This window comes from Gambusia affinis, linkage group LG07 (assembly GCF_019740435.1).
Source record: "Gambusia affinis linkage group LG07, SWU_Gaff_1.0, whole genome shotgun sequence".
NCBI lineage: Eukaryota > Metazoa > Chordata > Actinopteri > Cyprinodontiformes > Poeciliidae > Gambusia > Gambusia affinis.
The window spans coordinates 28,696,332-28,719,146 of NC_057874.1; the positions used below are offsets into that span (position 1 = coordinate 28,696,332).

At 37.2% G+C, this 22,815-nt stretch overlaps 1 protein-coding gene across 15 annotated transcripts in view; it reads left to right on the forward strand.

Moving 5' to 3' along the window:
* ptprt (protein tyrosine phosphatase receptor type T) overlaps positions 1–22,815 on the forward strand; it is a 294,966-nt gene that overhangs the window by 82,299 nt on the left and 189,852 nt on the right. For all 15 annotated transcript variants that reach the window (XM_044121953.1, XM_044121956.1, XM_044121954.1 and 12 more), the window contains exon 8: positions 12,929–13,222. In XM_044121953.1, coding sequence (XP_043977888.1) covers positions 12,929–13,222 — 294 coding nt within the window. The remainder of the gene's footprint in view (positions 1–12,928; positions 13,223–22,815) is intronic.

Here is a 22,815-nt window from a genome sequence, read left to right on the forward strand (position 1 = left end):
AGAATTTCTGAAGCAAAGCGTAAGTAATTCATGAACAGGTGTGGGAGGGTTGACAGGTGAGATAAGGAGGGAATAAGGCAGAGATGAAGAAGAGAGATAGGTGTGTGAGGGGGTGGAGGTGGAAACGGAGAAGAGGAGCAGAAAGACAGGAGAGCACATGATGCATCAAGAAGACAAACTCAATGTTTAAAACCGGAAGCCGAAGGAAGCAGAGGAGGAAAATTTGAAAGAAGGAGTTAAGACCTCATGTTTAAACCTCTTCCTTGATGACAGAAAACAGAGAATTCAGAGGACAACCAGATAAATCATGAAGCCAAAGCTGACAGCTTAAATCCCATCAGCAGTTTCTGTCTGCAGCTTGTTGAACTCCAATCCGCTCGCACATTAGATGCTCATGCGGATATGTTCAGATGAATGCCAGAAATGAAACGAAGAGCATCGAATTAGAGCGAGAGGGACGTGTCCACTGCAAATCTCCTGTTTCCTCGTGTTTCAGACTGTCATTTTATTAGAAAGTGGAAAAAACTGAAGTGACAGTAAGAGGATCAGTGTCTCTTTTCAGCTTTTTCTTACTGTTGGTGTTTCATTTTCCCCTGAAGCTCTCAGCCGCTGGACTGGCTTGACATTTCTGACTCTTTTATCCTCCATGGCTCAGAGAAAGCAACCAGGTGGAGGTTTATTTCCTGCTTCAAGACACTTTGACGGCTGCAGTCTAGATATTATGTGAGATAGTGTAACATATTCTGGGGGGAATTAGCGCAAATCAGTTTCTTTCTTGCAAAAAATATGAAACGTCTCACTTCTTTTTTTAATTTAAAATAGATAGCATTAGGTTGGAAAGTTTCACTGTAGGCTGATTTTGCTACTAATTTTATGCAATTTTGTAGCTTTAACACCATTTAAACTGGAAAGTTGCTGCCAGACTCTGCTTTTCAAATGTGTTGACATCATTGTCAATCATGGTTGCCTCTATAAATCCAGGAGATTTGCCAGTCTCCTGCATTAAAGCATGCAGGAGAGGTTTAACACAATTCCAGAACAACAACACGTTCTTTAAAGAAGCAGTTGTTGCTGTCCAACGTTTTCTGGAGCGATGTCCTCTGGAAGAGACAAAACCAATTCAGATACACAAACCACCATGTCTGGAGAAAACCAAGCAGAAAAATGTGATATTTAACACAAATATGAGCACAAACGTAAATCACAGTGGTGTACTGATGATGATTTGATTTTGTTTTACAGCCACAAATCTTCTGCGTCGTGCTGTCATTGAGTCGACCTTGACCAACACTGTTTTAAAGTATTCTTGAAGTCAAATGTAAGCTAATCTGTCCAACAGCAAAACAATGATCCCAAACACAGCAGCTAATTTTCAATAAAATATTTGAAAAAGAAAAGAATCGGCATGTCAGAAAGGCCTAGTCAAAACCCAGACCTTGATGTAATTAAAATGCCAACCAATTCACGTTCCTGTGGCCGTTGGTGACTGAAGCATTGAGTCTTGATTGGGTGAGTGCACTTAGGTTTTACCTTTATTTTTCCTCTGAATGTGTTGCTGTAGAGCTAATTTAGGCTTAAATAAATCCGACCACAACCATCCAGATCAGTTCAGATGTTTCTTTACCTAAACTATATGTGAACAGCTGAGCAGAGATGAATATTTCTGACTCCTAAATACCAAATACAGGAAGATTGAACATGTTTTAAATGTCAAACTAATGAACACTAAGCCTCAAAATCACAACCTGACATAACTTGAACCTTCAAATAATATACATTTTATTTCTTTTCTTTGTATGTTTGCTTTAAAATGGGATTGAAATGGAAGCATGTGCAGCTTTTATGGGATGTGCTTGAATCATTTTCTAATTGGGAGTCACAAAGGAAAAATTAGAACAGAAAATCGCCTTTAAGAAGCAGAAACCCATCTGAAGCACTGAAATCCTCTGTAAAGTTTTCCAGATAATAGAAACACACAAATTACGAACATTTAGTTTGTACTATTGTAACCATTAAACAATCTCCCCTTCAGTTCAACCTTATAAATGGAGACACAGTGTTGATGTTACTATTATAAATATCTTGCAATTAAGTATTGACAAAGATCAATTCTCACAGGAGGCGGAGCGTTGTCATTAGCAGCTGCTGAAAGTAACTAAAAATGTTACTTTTAACGTAACTTAGTTGCTTTCCAAATCAGTAATCAGATTAAAGTTACTTTTTCACTGTATACAACAGAGCAGTAATATTTGCAGAAATGTAGGTCTACAACTTCATGCAAACAGCTGAAATCTGCAAACACTTGAGACCTTCCTCCAAAGTAGTTAGAACTGCCTAATAGTCCAAACATCAAATATACAGCCAATCAGAGCCAAGGACAGGAAACGGAGCCTCCTGATTGGCTGCTTTGCAAATGCAAGGTGTTTCAGCTTGTCAAGCCACAACTTGTTTTTAACATTGCTATGCTTTGTCAAAAAAATCTGCAAATAATCAGATTTTTCTAAAATTATTTTGAGTTACGTTCAACAGAAAATATGTGAATAGGTGAATGTGTGAATACTGAACCACAAATAAGCAACAGCCCACTTTATTCTGAAAGAAACAAACCCTGTTAACCTTTCCCTACTATAACAAATGTAAAAAATATTTTAAGTTCTCATATTAAAATTTTTTTGTGCAGATTTGTTGCTTTTACTCTAGAACATGTTGAAGTTACTTTGAAATTGCAGTTAAATAGTTAAAGATTAAGCATTTATTGTGTTCGTCTCCCTCTGTCAACTATCATTAGTTTTGTCTTCCATATTCAAAATGTGAGAAAAAAAAATTTTGGCAACAGAATCATTTTCACTGCAGCTGAGTTTCCATCTGCTGTCGTTTAATTCCCCTTGCATCTGCAAAGACTTTAACATTTTTCTGTTTTAAATTTTTTCAATTAGAACTCAGCACAGCTTGAAAATATAAAACTAGCAGAAACATTCGTGAGAAAACGGATAAAGCCTGGCCTTGTGGATGGAGTTTGTGTCTAAATGGAAGCAGGTCAGTCAAAGTTCCTGCAGGCGGTGGATGTTCCTCCGGGGATTTTCATGTTCTTTCTGAAACATGTCACTCTCTACTGGGGTCAAATCACTGACCCTCGTTTAAAGTTACCATAGACTTCCTCTTCTGGTCTCACTGGATTTATCTTGAATTTGATTTGAAGGTTCCTAAAGTGCCAACGACTATCAGCATTTTTCAATATTAGAATTTAGTTTTTATTTATCATTGTACCAAAAAGCTAAAACATCTTGCAAACAAAACTTTATCCTGCGAATTAAAGTGCATCGCCATAATTTCAGTAGCAGCTGGAAAGAATCTAAAGGCTAATTTCCTATGGTTAATTTCTGATATTTTGTTCTAGTGCTTGGCCAAGGCTGGTATTTTGGTAAAAAGTAGTAAGGAAATGTATTTCTTTTACTCAAAAATATTTAAGTAAACAGGACAAAAGAACAAACTGAGCATTTTCTAGGGACAACAGATAAAAAATGGCCTTTTGGCTAATTCTGGCACATTTACAGAAATGTCAACTAATGTGCACCATCCAAATAAATTAAATTTGATTTCTTTAAGTACGTGTTTGAACCTCCCTTTATCTTCTGAATTTGCACATCCTAGTTCTGCGATCAACGTGCTATCACCAGTCTCCTTACAGACTGATATCACATGGCTGTGTGCTTTCAGAACATGCAGCTGGGATTGCGGAACCAATGCACAGGGGGCGTGGCCTGTAGTTCAGCAGCATTTATCTGAGCAAAATGCAAATGGTGTATATCGTGGTTATTTACAAACAAATAACCCTTATATACTCCATTCCAGAAAATATTATGTACTACTCAATTTCGAAAAAATAATTATGTGCATGTTTCACTTTTCCTGAGTGCGTTGCAGGTTTCTGGGAAAAAAAATTACAGAATTTGATAATTTCCTGATGAATGCATTGCTAATAGTCTCTAAAACATGGTATCAAAATAACTTATTGCAGGTTTTAAACTAAATGTAGGACAGCTCCATTTTAACTCAACTGATTGATGGAGACAGAGTTCATTTTAAAGAAGAAGCAGCTGCTGTTCTTTTGATTATATTTGTTGTTATTCGTCTCTGTATAAATACATTGAATTGAATGGTATCAGGGCCAAAGTTCGCTAAACTTGGAGAATGGCAGGAAAAAATACGTATCAATTTGTGCTCCGACAGGGTTAATAGAAACGCCCCCATGTAGAAAACAAGTTCACCCATACTTGTAAACTTGACCCATATCACCCCTTTCCTTCATTATAACCTTCATAATTCATAACAGATAGTTCATCAGGTCCAGGGGAATTTTATGTTTATTTAGTTTTTATCCCAAATGGTTTAGAAATCCAAGGTCAGAGCGAAGAGGAGCAAAATAATTCATAAAATACCTCCAACAACATAGGGAAAGATATAAATTTTAACATCACACATGTTTATCAAGAGTAAGAAACATTATAAATTTGTCAATAAAACACTGAAATTGACCTGTAGTGCACACACAAAGTGTAAGGTAAGGGCTTCCTCTGCGAGATAATGCAGGACTTTTATTAGAGAAATTTATTTTTCTTGACACTGTGTGACATCTTCAAGTATCTCACTGGGGTCGTAATGTGGCGCAGTAAAAAAGCTAATGCAGATACTTTGTTCCCTCTGTGGGCAGTAACACCGATCAGTTTCGAGAGGCCAATGTTTCATCAGACAATAGGCTCCCAGGATAAAACCTTTTTATGAGGCTTCTGCTCACAGGTTTGTACTGACGGCTCTGCAGGAACGCTGTCCTGCATGAGGACAGCTGTCACATGACTGCAGATTTTAAATGTAGGTGAAATCAGGTCAAATAAAATATTGAATTTTATTGGCTGCTTTGATTGCAGATCTAGAGGCTCCTACAGATTTCCAGGTTTAACATTTTTCAGTTTAAACTGATGCCTGCTAGCCTTGAATCAAAAATAATGTAAAAAATAAAACTCGTTCAGACTCGATTTTCATGTTTTCCAGTGTGTTTCAGCTGATGTAGTTGACTGCTGCCTATTCGCAGTTTTTAGGAGTTTTCCTATAAAAAAATATATATATATATATATATATATATATATATATATATCTATATATATATATATATATATATATATATATATATATATATATATATATATATATATATATTTTTTTTTAAATCAACAAATAGTACATTTTTTTGTATTTGAAAAACAAAAAGTGTATCTTTGGAAGCTAGGTGCAATACAGCTTAACATGCTATTAGAAAATATTTCTGACTCCAAATTATTTGCAGAAAATTGTCTTATTTGCAGATTTCATAGAGCATATGCAAAATATTCCAAAGATAGTTCAGCTTTGGAAGGTGATGAACCAAACTGGGCAAGTTTCTGTTGCTAAAACAGTTTCCAGTGCGAGTATTCAAGCAAAATGAAGATATATTTGGTGTTTTAACTATTAAAGTTGTTATTGAACTGTTATCAGCTAATCTATCTTTTACCAAATTTAAAGTTAAATTTTTTCACCTAAATGCAGTTCAGAGTCTTCATTTAGCTTCAAACTTCTTTTCCCTAACTGTTTTTTATGTTTTCTTCTCTAAGTTGGCCATGTACCTGCATTTCTTGCAATATTCACGCTTTGTCTCCATAATCCTTCATCTCTCTATTGTCTCCACTCCCACTTTTCATTAGTGGCTCTGCGTGAGGGCCAGTTGTTGTTGATTAGCAATCAGTGCATCTTTACCAGTTTTGTGCCCAGGCACTGAGGAAAGCAGCTCTTTGTGCAGATGGAAATACTTGTTTGTGTATTTTATACGACACACATCCAATTATCCAAGTTGGTGTGCTGGTGGAAGCTGTTTTCTATTAGATTAGTTTTTAAAACCTTAATGTTTCAAAAACTAATTTATTAAATGAATCAACTTCATTTTAACAACCTAACAGAGGAACAAATGTGCTTGATATTATTTCCATTTGCAGTGATTACCTTGAGAAAAAAATGCAGTCATCACTGCTTCGCATTATTAAGGCATCAGAACAGAAAAGTTTTTTTGAAAACATTGCTGGATCATCAAGAACTCGAGGTGAAATGTTTCAGCAGTTGCTCACAAGTTCATGTTCATTTAGAAACACAAATTTTTAACTCAGGAAGAGTTCAGAAATCAATATTTGGTGGAATAACTAGGAGGTTTTCAATGGAGCTCAATATGAAAGATCTGCATGATTACATCTACATGGACAGTTAATGAAACATACTGACCAATCAATCAATCAATCAATCAAACTTTATTTGTATAGCACATTTCAGCAGCAAGGCTTTTCAAAGTGCTTTACATCAAATCAAACACAAAAACACAATGCAACATGGAATCAACAATAAAAACACGACATCAAGTCAGGTTCCGTCAATAAATTTGTAATTGATTACGTTTCAAATAAAATCCTAAACAGGTGGGTTTTTAGTCTAGATTTAAAGGAAGTCAGTGTTTCGGCTGTTTTACAGTTTTCTGGAAGTTTGTTCCAAATTTGTGGTGCATAGATGCTAAATGCTGCTTCTCCTCATTTGGTTCTGGTTCTGGGGACGCAGAGCAGAACCAGAACCAGAACCTGAGAGGTTCTGGAAGGTTGATACAACAGCAGCAGATCTTTAATGTATTGTGGTGCTAAACCATTCAGTGATTTATAAACTAACAACAATATTTTAAAGTCTATTCTTTGAGCTACAGGCAGCCAGTGGAAGGACTTTAAAACTGGTGTTATGTGCTCTAACTTCCTGGTTTTAGTCAGAACTGCAGCAGCAGCATTCTGGATCAGCTGCAGCTGTTTGATTGATTTGTTGGACAGACCTGTGAAGACACCGTTACAATAATCAATACGACTGAAGATAAACGCATGGACGAGTTTCTCTAGATCTGGCTGAGACATTAGTCCTTTAATCCTGGAAATGTTCTTCAGGTGATAGAAGGCCGTCTTTGTGTAGGATTCGATTGATGATTTTGATGATGGCACTCGACAAAATGTAATGTTTATGGCTTGTTTCATAATTTGTGGCTGTTTTTATGATATAAAGGAATTTAAGCTACCTTGTTCCTGAAATGTGCTACACAAATAATCTTGAATTAACTTAAAGGATGCAAACTGTATATATTGACTGTTCACATTATTTTCTGATCTTCTCTAAACATTTGCTGTGTATAATTTCAGTTACTCCACAGTACACATCGCAGAAACATGAAAGCATGTTTGATGCGTGTTTCCTGTCATGTGACTCTGGGTGCCAGGTTGCGTCCCTCTGGGTGGCCTCTGTAACGCTGCGGCAGGCGAGCTGGAGGCGGCGAGACGGAGGAGGAAAACGGGCAGGGAGGAAGTGATTGAGTGAATTTCTCCTTCCTCCTGCAGAGTAACATCAGGAGAGGTTGTTGAAAATAAATGATGTTAATGAAGAGTTGAATCTCTCTGAGAAATGATTAGTTGGCTGCTTTTAATGCTTGATTTTTTTGTTTTTTTCTAAGAAGCTTAAAGCGTTAACTCGTAGTCGATCTTGCAAGCAGTAATGAGAAACATCCAGATGTAAAAATTAACATTTAGTGATCCTTCTTCTGCCTGTCATGCAGCCCTCAGATTTTCACTCCATTTGTGAGCCACCCTTTATGAAAAAAAGATGCACTCACTTGAAAATAGAATAACAGAAAAACCTCAGTGTTACTGGAAACGGATGCCTTTGTTGCAAAATGCTTCACAGAACTTTGAAGTCATTATTCCTATTTTTATATCCTTTTTTCTACACGTTTCCAAGAAAACTATTAAGGTTGTGAAAGATTTAACAGGACCGATTTACACTGAAAGTTCCTGTTTCTGCAAGATTGTTATTTACAATACAGACCAAAAGTTTGGACGCAACTGTGTCCAAACGTTTGATCTGTACTGTAAATCCATGTGAATTAATGTTTTCTTTTTAAACAACCAGTGGGTTTGCAAGTTTGCATTTATTGGAGATTTTCTCTAATCCATGCAGATGCATGGATTAGAGAAAATTATTATTATTATTATTATTATTATTATTATTATTATTATTATTATTATTATTATTATTATTATTATTATTATTATTATTATTATTATTATTATTATTATTATTATTATTATTATTATTACTATTATTATTATTATTATAAATTCATCTGTACTAATATTTACTTGCATGTCCATTAGCAAGTTTTGCTTAAAAGTAGATCAATCAATTAATCAAGTTCATTTCCATTTTCAGCAACAAGACAAGTGCTTTACATCATAAAAACACTAAAATCAATAATTGAAACTTTACATTTTGCCATGTGTCGTCATTACACATCAAAATGTTGGTCAATGTTTCATTTATGATGATTCAAAGTAACTCTAACCAGGTGGGTTTTTAATCTAGGTTTAAAGGAACTCAGATTTCTGGCTGTTCTGCACTTTTCTGGTAGTTTGTTCCAGATTTGTGGTGCAGAGATGCTGAATGCTGCTTCTCCGCGTTTGGTTTTGGTTCTGGGTGTAAACCAGAACCAAAAGATCAGAGAGGTCTGGAAAGTTGATCCAGCAGCAGCAGATCAGTAATTTGTTCAGTGATGTATAAACTACCAACAGTATTTTAAAGTCTATTCTCTCAGTGGAAGGACTGTAGAACTGTGCTCTATCTTCCTGGTTTTAGTCAGAGCACCAGCAGCAGCGTTCTGGATCAGCTGCAGCTGGATGACTGATTTAGATACTGTTGCAGTAATCAATGCAACTAAAGCTAAAAGCATGGATGAGTTTCTTTAGATCTCGCTGTGACGCTGTGACATCAGTCCTTTAATCCTAGAATTGTTCTTCAGGTGATAGAAGGCTGACTTTGCAACTGTCTTTATGTGGCTCTGAATGTTCAGGTCAAAGTCCATCAGTACAGCCAGATTTCAGGCCTGATCTCTGGTTTCCAGCTATAACAACTGAAGCTCTTCATCATTCCTGTTTAGGTCTAAAGATAATAACTTCAGTTTTGTTTCAATACATGATCTAATATTTATGATTCTGACCGTGTGTGAATTACAGAGATCAGTACTTTCTAACTTATGTCTTCTGTTGTTATTCTGTTAGTCATTCTTCTTCTGTTTGAATCGATCGTAAAAACCTCCAAACTGGTGACTCATGCTACTGCTGTATGACATCTTTGGATTAGAGCGGTGGATAAAGAGATGCCTGATGTCTGGAGCACATGGCCGTACGCACAATCTGCTTCCATGTAGTTGAGATGTATGAGTGTGCACCGACTGACAGTTGATTCATCAGTCCTGCAGCCGTCATGCATATGCTAATGCAGCCTCGAGGGAAGCAAAAAAAAGAGGAAACTTTCTGAGTAAAAGCGCGACTTTGGTTTTAAGACTGCAGCAGGAGAAGGAATGTTATTCTTTGCAGGTGAAATGCAAGAAGAAAAAAATATTTTAAAAATGTCAACATTTTAAGAAAAGTGCTGGATGCCCTGGTTGAAGGAGATAAATGGTGGCTTAATTCTCATGTAGGGCCTTTGCATCTCAACATTTCGTCTAAAAAGATTTTGATCTGTATAGAAACCTTTTTTCCAGCTCAGAGCCACTAAAGATGCCTAAATCTTATTGTTGACATTTGTGTAATAAAAAAGGTTCCTTTGTGTTCCCAAATCTTGTGACGATTGGTGTCCGAGGTTTTGGTCTCAGGGCCGCAGACAAGCCGGAGCTGTCCGTGGTAATTACCATAGATCATGCTGTGCTTCACAGGCGCAGGCAGTCTGATGACTAACGGGAAAAGTCCAATTAATTTCCTTGTCATTGTTTCCATCTGCTCCTGCTGCTCTTTAACTGAGCCGCTTTCAGATTTATGTCACTACGCCGCTGCAGCTTCGCTTGTTTGTTGGAGGTAAATGTTACTGCTTGGCTTGTAAACAGTCTTTGAATTTCCTCCTTGGCCAATTCGCATACATCTTTTACATCATTGTCTACAAGCTGTTTTTATTTTTTCTATGTTGTGTTGGAATACATTGCACTGGTTTCTAAATCTTACAGAAGCTGAATGTTTCAAAACGTAGTTGCTTTAATAAAAATCTAAGCTTTTGTATGAAATAAAAAGCAAGAACATATTCCATTCCTAGAAGCAGGTTGAGTCGTTTCTTTAAATTATAATTATGGGATCATCAGCTGCAGCATAACTCTCTTTACCATCTTAAAAAATAAACTGAATGCATTTCTCACTGTTAAATCTCCATCTGCATTTAAACATTGTCTAAAATGCAGCTGAAATGATGTTAGCAGAGATGTTAACATAAAACATAAAACCTTAGAGCCGCAATGATACTTGTTGATAAATATGTGCTGCAGCTTCAATAAATGCACCAGAAGTGGAACAAATATTTTTATTTAGCGTTTTGCTACCTCTGACAATGTTTAGCACACTTAGCTTCCTCTAATTTTTTATTCTTTTATTCTATCTGCCTTTTTTTGTAAACTTTCAGTTGAATAAAATTTGAAACCTGTGCTAAAATTTTGGTTACCAACTACGAATATTCATACTCTTATTTTGAAGTGGGTGAAGACGTTTACGCAGCAGTTCTCTTTCCTCTCCTCATGTTCTCTTCCTGTTTTATTTAAAAAAAGAAACATACAGGAAAAAAGTAGAGAAGAAGATATAAGTATCATAAAGATCATCTGAATTATAATGTCAAAATTAAATTGGTGCTGGAGGGTTGAGGTCTTTCAATGGTAGTAGATCTAATGTTTCAGTGCTTTAGGGTTATTGCAACTAACTTTTTAGAGGATATAAATGGACAAATAGCTAAAAAATATACAGCTTTTAGAACCACAACACTGTTTTAATGTCTGAAAATGTGTTTGTTGCTATAAAACAGTTTTAGCTAAAGAACCCAGAACCTCTGAAGACATTTTAAAGAACCACTCGTGCCACTGGATCTGCAGGCTGCAGACATTTGGTTTAGGGTTCAGGCTCTGATGAGGAGGAGCATGCATTCACTCAGGATGCCTCCCAGGTGTTTTCCTGCCATTGGGAGAAAACCCAGGACTCACTGGCAAGATAAAATATTGAATTGAATGGCTTAGAAACCACACAAAGCAGCTGGAAATGTTATATTTTTTATTTTTTTAGGAAATGTTGGCTATTCAACCCAATTTCAGGCAGTGGAAGATTATGAATGGATGGATTATTGACAGAAAAAGAAATAATGCAAAGTTCAAGTTTTTTCTTATTATTTGGATTTGCAGAAGTTAATCTGGGTAATAGACTGTCTTGAAGCTGAGCGTTTTCAAATCTTGGGTGCATTTTTGAAAATTACTCTGAAGAACTTGAGGGTAAAAGGACGGGAAAAGAAGGGGAGGGTGGGCTTTACAAAATTAATTAATCAGTTCAAGTATTGCATACTTCAGCAACATTGATTGGGGTTAAATATATTAAATAATTCTGTGACGATGAGCTCAGTTAATCACATTACAGCAGGGGTTTCCAAAGTCAGTCCTCGAGGGCCGGCATCCTTCATGCTTTAGCTCTCTCCCTGGTTCAACACCCAGGGAGTAGCTGCCGCCTCAGCATGTCAATGTTCTGCAGAGGCCTGCTAATGAGCCAACATTTGATCCAGACATGTTGAACCAGCGAGAGAGCTAAGCCTACATTGACACTAGCCCTGTTTGGTCCACTTTCATCAAGCTCCAGTTTGTTTAGAAAGTCTGGTTTGTTTGGAGAAGTTTGAATTGGCAATCGAAGGCTGATGTAAACCAAAAATGTTACTGTGGAGCGCCTAAAAACCTCAGTGTGGGTTTGGTTGAAGTGAACTCTGGTGCTGTTTGAATGCATATGTGAACGCCAAGCAGACTGCAGCAGGAAGCGGACTGTAGAGCAGGGGATTCTGGGTAAATACAACCACAACAAATGTGCCAACCTAGTGCTAGCTGGATAAATGGCTTGTGGTTTTTAGCCAAAGACAAAAGAGAAATCCTACAACCACTTAAAGCCACTCTATTCCTGCTTACGTTTGGTGAAGAAGGAAGTTGCACTCAGTGTCTTCTGAGGTGTTTTGTGTTGTTTCCTGTAGCGGTTCTTGGTGCAGAGCCCCCACAAGTGAGGAGGGGAACAGATTTTTCAAAAACTTCATGATCTTTTGACAGACAGTAAAAGAACCACAACAGCTGGAAAATGCAAGAAATATTGCAGTTTTAGTTCCCAATCAAACCAAATCTTCTCAACTATCAAGTGTGAAGTCAAGTTGATCAATATAGCATAATTCAAAGTGCTTTGCATCATAAAATAATTTGATGTTTTAACAACAACCAATAAATCAAATTCTACTGCCTTTGTAAATAATCAAGCAAATAGACATGAAGTATGTTGATCAATGTTTCTGTTTCTACGAGTCAAAGGTAACTAAACAGGTGTTTTCAAGCCTGGATGTAAAGGAACTGAGTCTTTTGGCTGTTTTGCAGTTTTCTGGATGCTGCAACACAAATCCTTTAAGCCCAGAAATGCTCTTCAGGTAAAAGAACGGCTCAGCTCAGAGTCCTACACCAGGATTTCAGTCTGAACTTCAGTTTTGTTTCTGTTCATTTGGAGAACCTTATGGTACATGCGCACATTTATCTGCTCTGAGCATCCTTCAGAGGAAGTCACATTGTAAAGTAGAGCTGTGCATCATCTGTGTATTTCTGGTAGCTAATCTTGTTTCTTGTATTAACCTGAGTCAGTGGGAGCATATAAATATTAAATAGGAGGGTTTCTATTAGTGTCTACATGCTCCCACCTTTTAGGATGAAAACACTCTAAAACATGCAGGATATCAGCACAATTCAAGCACAACATGTCCATTCATATTTATTTTCTGTTCTTGTACTTTCTAGCCCCGCCCACTCCCATCGCTCCCCCTGAACTCCTCGCCGTTGGCGCCACCTACCTGTGGATCAAACCCAATGCCAACAGCATCATCGGAGATGGGCCGATCATCCTGAAGGAGGTGGAGTACCGCACCACTACAGGAAACTGGGCTGAGACCCACGTGGTTGACGCCCCCACCTACAAGTTATGGCATCTGGACCCAGATGTGGAGTATGAGATCAAGGTTCTGCTGTCCAGACCGGGTGAAGGGGGGACTGGGCCGCCGGGGCCGCCGCTGATAACCAGGACCAAATGTGCAGGTGAGTGGAGACGACTTCCACGGCTTTGCTGGTTTGTTTTCTGAGCTGTTTTGACATTTTTGGACTGGAAGTTATTGATTGAACCGACATCTGAGTGACGTGACGGGATGAGTGGGACAATAAAAAGAAGAGCGAAGCTTTCCCCTCAGGAATGGCAACATGAATCACAGCTGATGATAATTGTGACACCTCAGAGATGGAGGAGAGCTGGAGTGCTTCGGTTGGAGGAGGAGAGGTTGTTGGAGGTTAGTTGGGGGCAATCATGGCTGATAATGAGGATCCCAGTGGGGGTGAAAGGACACAACAAGTGACAGTTCATTTGATTAAGTGACAGCTCATCAGGTCTGTGATGGCCTGACGGTCTTCATGCGTGTGTGTGTGTGGGCGTGTGTGTGTGTGTGTGTTGGGGGCCTTGGCGGGGAGCAGAGTAACTCAGCGGTTGGCTGCCATCACCAATTATGGTGCTACTTCTGCTGCTACCAGAGAATTAGCTTCATTTCCATGTTTTACTTTTAACATATTTGAAATTTTACGTTTTTATCTACAACTGGTTTTATTCTTTCACATTCCTGCTTGGCTTCATTGTTCTTCTTCTGCGTCATTTTCTGATTCCTCTTTTTTCTCCCCATATTTCCATCCTATTGATTCTGTTTCACATTTAATTCCCCACCTCTGTCAGTCGGTTGAGTTTCACAAATTTCAAAGTACAGCTGGATGGTTTAAGTTTGATGAGTTAGGGCTTTGCTTTTATTGTGCACAGTGTACTTCCTGTTCATCTTAACAGTGACAGCTCACTGAGAAGGCAGTGTGTTACAAAGAAGATGCTTGCTCTGTTGCTACTGATGAGTGGAACCTCTTCATTATCTCTAGTCAGTTAAGAAAACAAGCTTTAGTCTCTTTGACAACATTTCTGTAAACTGAATCATCTGAAGTGATCCAGTTGCAGTGTTTTCCTGGTCATGGTGGTTCTTAGCATCAGCCCTTTGCAGTTCTACAGCCACAAAACCATTTTTTCATTGCACCAACTCAAGAAGTTTGGTTGAGTTGATGCAACCAACTCAACAACCAATCACAGAGCTGTAAGTATTTTCTTGATGTTTGTTTGGTTTTTGATCTAATTCCAGAAAAGAAGATTTAAAAAAAACACTTCAGCATTGATAAAATGTTGGATTAGCATCAAGATAAGACTCAGTCATCTTTGCCTTTTTTATTTAATAAGCTATGACTAATATATTCTTTTTTTGCATTGACCTTTACGAATATTACTTTTTTTTTATGTGTTTCAAGCAAGTTTTCTAATAAAACTAAACTTCCTTTAATCTTGCATTTATTTTCACTCACAAAGCATTTTTAGTGTCATTTGTCTTTCCTACTCTGTTCACATCTTTTAGCATTACCTTTTGTTTTTCTGTATTGAAGAAAAAGAAGATATTTCTCATGAGAACCATTAAGGTCTTCTGAAAGGGCCATTATTTTGCAACAACATGACTCTTTAATTTTTCATCTAACAGAACATGAGCAGGTGCGAATGATGCATTTGTTCAGGCCACATTTTCTTTACTTATTTCATGTCATTTCTGTTACTATGTTCCATTTATAAAAGTAGTCCAAAGTATACAAATAGACCAGTCACAATAACAAATTTTGCTGGACAACAAATTGAACCTGAAGTTATTGCGATGAACAATAATATTGTTAATTTGAAGTTTGTAAAGAAATTGGGTAGTTTAGACCAAAACACCAGACTGAAAACTTTTTCCATCCAGTTTATGGTAGAGAGAGAAAAAAGAAAAGAATTGAGCTTAGAATGAAGTTTATTAATTGAGCTTATTTTATTCATCATGTTTAATAAATAAAATAATTAATTGGTTTATTGTTTATTGTGGCAGGCCCTCACTTATTTGACATTTCCACAGAATTTAACACATACTTTATTGTCCCAGCCTCCTGTTTTGATATTTTGTTGCTTTCAAACTACTCAAACTTCCCTTGCAGGTGGAAAACGTCAGTCTGAAATCACAGAGCAGGTTGTGCAGTTGGTGCTTTTGTTTTTTGTTTTTTTTAGCAGATGAGCAGATGTCTCCTTCTGAACACGAAGTCTGAACTTGAACAGTCCTTACCTTCAAATTAAAATGAGCCAGGCAAAATCTAATAAATAAAATACGACTTGAAACATTTGGACAGAGGTGTGTGGTGTGAGAGGAAAAGGAGGAAGAAACATGGAGGGGAAAGATGTGGTTGATGTGAAGTGAAACAGAACAGAGATGGTGGTCATTTCTGTTTGTCTGCAAAGTGTACTAGAGAGGAACATGTGTTTCTCTGCTTGTGGCTCGATGTTGAGCTGTCACAACCCTTCACAGGGTGTGTGTGTGTGTTGGTGTGTGTGTGTGATGGGATTGAAGCAGGCAGGTATGACAGATGTTCAAGAGCCTGCTGGCTACTGGCGTAGCTGCTGTGTGTGGGCTGCTGTGCGTTTGTCTCCACACCTTCTGTGTTCACCTTTCTGTTCCAGTTAACATCTACAATCCAGCTCGGGTCTCCCATCAAGCCCAGTAATCACGTTAAATACGACGACTTCTGCATTTCAGCTGTTTCCATATCCGTGCTACAGCTGTCCTGAATATTAAGCAGGTCTGCAGGTACTTTTCATAATCTTATTAATCTATCTGGTTCTGCTGCATGTCTTCATGCTAATAGTCACTGAAATCAGTTCATCTGACCTCAATTTAACCACATGGATTCATATTTCCACACAAAGTCACACCTGGAGGTCGTCTGCTTTCCCAACAATCACACGCTGCGTTTCCATTACAGAATTACACAAAACGTTTTCGACAGTCTGCTAACATAAAAAAAACATCATAATTTTACAATTGCGTTGTTACAATTAAATAAGAAACACCCTTAAAATTAAATGTAAAAAAGCTTTTTCACACATGATTTTTAATCAGTCATTAAAAATATTTACAGTATTTTTGTACATTATTAATCTTTGGATCAAATCATTTCTGGTTGAGAAGTTGATGCTGCTACATCATGAATCAACGCCGCTAAGGTGAAACTTAAGGAGTTTGTTGAAATTTTTGTATTTCAAACGGCATAAAGTGCATTTTGCATCCCACTCCGGACTTTGTTTGGACCATTTCTCTTTCCCATTCTGGGATATCTTCAGAGTTCAGTAGTAAGAAGTTACATTTACTCAATTTAATTTAACGTTTGTGAAAAAATTACTCTTAGGAGTATTTTTTACTACGCTGTATTTTTCACTTTTACTTGAATAATTTTATTATCAAGTATCTCTACTTTTATTTGAGTAAAATTTCTGGATTTTTTTACCCACTGAATGAAATACAAACATGTTTAACCAGAAATTCATCAAACAGAGACACATCTCATATGGTAGCAGATTTTAGCCACTGTAACCTGGAATAATTTTTGGTGCAATTACAACTTCTGTTGTGTTTATTTTGAACCCTCTTTACTCTGTTGCCTCTAAATAATTCATCTCAAGGAGTTTTTACAACGGTAGTCCTAAAAGCACCATGTGTTGTTCAGCCATATCCACACAGATATTACCCATTAGTGTGAGGGATTGCCAGACTCTTGGCATGGGGAACGACATCAGTGCGGTGATATTCTTGCAGAATTGAACAAAAATTTGCTCTGGCTGTGTTTGATCCTGCAGCTCTTGTTGAAAATAGGATTCAGGTCATTTCATCAGAAAAGCAGATGCTCCAGTGAGTCTGCTGCCATCTTTAACCGCGTGTCTCCTCTACCGTGGCACATTTCGGAAAACAAGTAGGCAAGCCCAAATGAACTCTTTTTTTTTTTTTTTCGCTCGGGGTGCTGAGAGTACACGGCCTTGATAATGATGGATTTTATCGTGCATCCGCCCTCCTCCTCAGTTTCTCTAGCTCCTAACCTCCTACTCATCATTCTTCTCTTGCCTTTCAAGGCTTTCAGATAGTTCGTCACCCTGCCTCGATTTGGATAATTTCTCTCTCTTCGTGTAAACGACACTCAGTGGACCAGTTGTTCCCTCGCTCTTTTAGCATGGTGTGACCTTCATAGTTTTTTGCGCTCTGCCTTGAAGTTTAAATGAGATTCTGTCTCCTCAGTTCATCCCAGCAGATCCATACCTCTTAAATCAGTGACGACGCTTTGCGCCAGAGACCTCATCAATGCACTAAATTCAAGAGCTTGAATTTTGTTTTTGTCCCCTACCTTCTGCTTTACATCTGTACTCAAGCCTATCTCACCGAGTCGATTTGAACGTGAGCAGCATTGTTTTACTAATGAATTGAATCTTGGTTTCCAGAGATTTGAGATTGAAAAGTATTAATGTGGCTACAGGAAATGGCTTTCCATCTTGCTGTAGAGGTTAGAGGAAACACCAGTAAATTATTTACACCTTTGTACAATTTTTGATAATAACCAATCTGAAATAAATGATTGAAATGGATAAGAACCTGATAAGATCAATAATAAAAAGTCACAAAACTAATATGCAGTCATGAGTCATCATCAAAATGATCAATGCACATCAGATATATTGGTCAATGTTCCAGTTACTGTGGTTCAACAGGAACTCTGAGCAGAAGGGTTTTTACACTTAAGTTAAATGAACTTGTTTTAAGCTATTTGTATTTACATTTATGCATTTTTTAAAATTCATCTACTTTTTTTTGCTAAATTTAATTAAATTTTTTACCCTGAATGTTGACTCTGAGTGGGTGGTGGCCAATGCTTGTTTGAATGTAGGTTTTCTATATTTCATCTTATGCAAAAAAAAATCAAAAAATATATTGTAAAAAAAGTTTTAAAAAGTTGGTTTCCATCTATCTCTCTTTAAATATTCCTCCACAAACTGCATCAGCATCTAACGTCCTCAGTCACTTTCCTCCCACTTTCCTCTCCTCCTTATAAATTAAATATTTTTATGTGGAGGATGATAATGTAACAGTTGGCTAATATGTTACCCTATAAATGAGCTTTAAATCCATCTGGAGTCTGTAAATCTTTCTTTAGTATATCTTCTCTGAATTTTCCTGTCTTGGTTATTGGAAGGTGATGCTAATGTGAGCGCTGGCTAACGCCCCACTCTGTTAAGACTCAATTCACCTGAGGTTATAAACTACATCCCAGCATCTTATTCCATCTCTCTGCGTCTGGCTCGTTTCTTATAAAGTATCTTTATGTGAAGGATGGTAATGTGAGTGTTGGCTAATGCGTTACTCCATAAAAATGGATTTTTAATTCACCTGCTGGGTATATACGGATTTGGCTGACACAACTTCTTCATCATTCTGCCAAGCCAAGCAGTATGGAAGCACTTAAGAGAGTACATCCTTTCTACATCCAACTGCTCAGAGCTGGTTTATGGAGGGACACATTAAATAAGACTGAGCCCATAAAATATTTCCGTAAATAAGATGGCTGGGTTGAAAATCAAATGTCACAAGCCCAAACTGCAAATTGCAGCTACCTGTTGATGCCGTGCTGTAATTCGGATAGGATACATTAGCCGACTGGACGCTATCAGTAAAACTGTGACATTGCGCTTGATTTCACAACCATTTGCACAAATGCTCTTCCAGTTTGTGCTCAGATCACTCAGACATTGCTAGCGCACTCTGCTTTTTCTTCCTGGACGGTTCCGGTTAAAGTTGCCTATCAGAGGCCGGGGAGCTAATTTGGAGGAGGGACTGCTGTTTTCTGGAGGTTGTTTCAGTGGGAGCCTCTCTGTGAGGCGTGGACTTCCCAGAATCTTTCCTGTCTGAGCTCTTTGTATTTCTTGACTTTCCTCTTTTCCTTCTTTCTGATATTCACTTCCTGATTCCTGTGTTTGTCACTGCCACCGTCTCTGTTTGCCAGTGGGGTTTGCAGGTCCAGCCTTTATCTTCCTGGGCCTTACAGGTTGCGTCTGAGCAGTGGTACGCTCACTTCACACCAACACACCAATACCAGAACTAATTATTCATTTCACACTTTTGGTAACTTTTAAAATATTTGGGATGCATAATGTCCCCTAGATTAATTTTCCCGGATACATTTTGATTGTAGAAAACTTCTTGTAATTTCTGAAAAACTTTATTTTTATTTCTAATTTCTTTGTTAAACTTTTGCTATTGTCTGCTAATTTATCTTTAACGCTTTTAATTACTTTTAAAACATTTAATGCACTTAGCTCCCCTCAGTAACATTTTCAGACAAATTCTAGTGCTCATTTACTTGTCTCTTTTTTAAATCGTCCAGTCGAATAAAGTGAAGCATCTGTATTGAAGTTTTGGTTTTTGATGACGGTTCTAAAGATGAACTGGGCTAATACAAACATTTTGAATAAACTAAGTTCTGCATATCTGCTCCTTTCTCTTCATGGTAAAATGAAGTTTCTCTGCGGCAGTTTTTCTTTTTCTGAGTTCAGTGCAGTTTAATGTTTCTAGAATTAAACAGAAGCTTCACTGAATTGTTTTTTTGTCTGACTGAACTTGAGCTGAACTTGATTGTTTTATTTGTTGATTTAAGAGTTGACTTCTTGTAGATTAGCTCTATATGAAGAAAATAAATTGCACAAGCTGCTGTATTCCCTCAAAGATAGATTTCCAGCAATCTAATTACCTGTAAGACTTGTTAATCCATTTTAATCATTTGTGGTGTTCAAGGTTTTTTGGCTAAAAATAAAAAAAGAAACGTGCTCGATTTTATGAGAGTGCTGTTATGAAAGGTTAAATTTGTACCCTGTAAGTCGTGTTTTCTGTGCTGCTGTTGTCTTCTTGCCCTTCCTTTCGGCCTCTTCTTACCTGTTTGCAGCTCTTTGACAAAAAGCAGAAATGAACATCTTGAACTAGAACATCTTTTCATCACGTAAATGAGGTTAGTGTGAAGAAGTCCTTTATTTGTCAGGGGGTTTGACTCAAACATGTTAAGAGCAGCCACTTATGTGAAAAATACAAAGAGGCTGAATACGTTTCCAAACCCCGGAGTTGAGTTGAAGAGCTGTTTCCTTGCTGTATAGTCAGAACCCTTATTTAATTTTTAGTTTCCTTGCTTCCAGCTTGTATACTATGAACTGTTGCGAAGTATTTTATGATTTTCTTCTTTTTGCTGTGTAAAGTAACCTTGACTTTACTTACTGTTTGATACAGATTTCTTATGGTTCTTTGAGTTTCAACGTTTGCTTGGTCAAAAAAATCCTCTCATTTTAGTTCCAGTTATCACTTCAGGTTATTTTATGTTTTGTACTTTTCACAAATCAGCGTTTCCCCTTTCAGACGTTAAAACCAACAACCACCCACAGAGTGCCTTACGCCCAGCATGAAGTCGTCTTTTGAGTTTCTGCTGAAATCTTGTCACCCTCTCAGTGTACTTTCCATCTGGCAGCTGCTAAAACCTTCTTCTTTAACAACCAAAGTCAGATTGATGGACATATGCCAGTTACCACACTGCTCTTTGACGAAGCATTTGACATGGGTATTGTTTGGAGGCTTCCAGGCAGAAAACAACTTCCAAATTAACTTTTTGAAACACATTGTTCTCAAAGATCCAGAAAACTTAATGTAATCTCCTAAGGAGTTTTTGGATTAAATTGTAGCTTGTTGTGAATTGAAATAATTACACTCTTATTATGTCAGTAAATGAATTATATTTCAGGGTAATGCTTTGATTCCTAGGTTAGAAACAATTTGATCTTGGGTTGGTAAAAGTTTTGTCTTACCAATTTGTTAGTAATATAAAGTGCTTGTTAAATCACTAAAATATCTGGATTAATTTCCATGGTAAGTGGAAGACAGTGGTGGGCTCATTGTTGCCAAAGTGCTCATATTTGAGCTATTTCTGTTTAGAAGTTTTGCTAACTTTGGATCATTTAGAGCACGTAGCTTCCCCCAAAATAATTGTAGTCTTCCAAGGGCAAATATAATTTTTAAGCATTAGCTTGTGTGTAAATACCGTGGTGGCATCGTGCTTTAGCGTTAGTGTTAGTGTTGGTGGCACTAATGTTATGATTAGCGCTGCAGGGTTAGCGCAGCTAACTTTGTACTTAGGTATATTCACCACTGGTGAAAGAAAAATCTCAGCTAGTGGTTGAAATGAGAATTTGAAAAAACAACAACTGAAACTTCAAAACAATGTGTGGTAAACCATGAACTGCACTTTGACTAAACCCCACAGTTCTGCTTCAAACATCCATTATCTTATGTTTTGAACAATTTTTATTGACCCACGTCTGCAGTTTCCAGAATGTGAATCATATTTTTCAGGTTTAGCCAATGTCAGAGAGCATTGTGTATTCCCAAAGATGGCCTTATTTATGTTCTTCCAGTATATTCTTTAGTCTTGAGTTATTGCAGATGTGAATCCTTGTGTCTGCACACACAGACGGTGCCACTTCAGGTGAATACAAAGCAATCCTGGAATGAAATTAGAAAAGCACAGCTGTGCCTCGTTCATAAACTCCTTCTAAAACAGCAGAAAATACTTCCTTTGTTAGATTTAGACTCTCCAGACAACATCATCCATTTGTCTTCTGTCACATCTGATTTCTCAGGAGCTGGGGAAATTCAAATCTTCTCAATTTACTTTCTTAATGCAGGGCGCAGATTGATAGTCATTTTCTGGACCTTCTGGGTTCAATTACTGTTAGTGCTGTTAGTGCAGAATGTTTTGTTTTCCTGTTTCAAGTGCAGATACTTTAGTTGACTTGAAATAAGATAAACCTATTTTCAGCAATATGTAGGATCTTAGTTTTAGTCCATAATTCCTTAATATGACAATCAAGCTACCAATAAAGCCAAAACACAGTTGTCAAAAACCCTTTAAATGCTTTGGATCGACAACATTTTACAAATCCAGCTTCTAGAAAGCCCTATTTTGTTAGTTTTAATAAAATCTAGCACATTTAGTTTACTATTGAGTGGGTCAAATAAAAAGCAGAAGAAATTATATTTGTAAAAACAAAGAAAGTATAACTAAAACAATTGTTTTTGTTTCAAGTGCAACTAAAACACATACCTTTTTTAGCAATTTTTACTGGTTTGTTTTAATTACTGAAGTCTAATAAAAAGTTCTTGTTATTTCTCATATAGCATGGAAATAATATTACCTGCCAGTTGAACTACTTATTTATTAAATTAATATTAAGGAATTATTGGCTTAAAACAAGCTTCTATCTCTTGCAGAAAAGTTACTTTTAACTTATTTTTTTCTTATTTCAAGTGTACTAAGATATTTGCAATAGAAACTGGACCAAAATTATTTGTAATTTTCTGTGTTTTTGCATTTTACAAGAGAAAAGAGCTTCCACTATGTTTTGTTTTTTTAGTGTTGGCGTCTGGTTGAGAGTTCTGGCTGCCATCAGTTAACTAGAAGATATTTTTCCAACACTGATCAGACACCACAGCTCTATTTATTGATTCAGCTCTTGTGCCGACGTGGCTGACATTCAGACTCAGGGGGAGAAATGAGAAAAAGTAATGATTTTTCTGTCTGAAGCTCTGCTGATTCATTCAGAAAACTTTGTAAAACGTTCACACTGCTTGGGTCCAACTGTAATTCTGAAAGCTGAATGGCTTTAATTACAGAATGCAATGACTGTC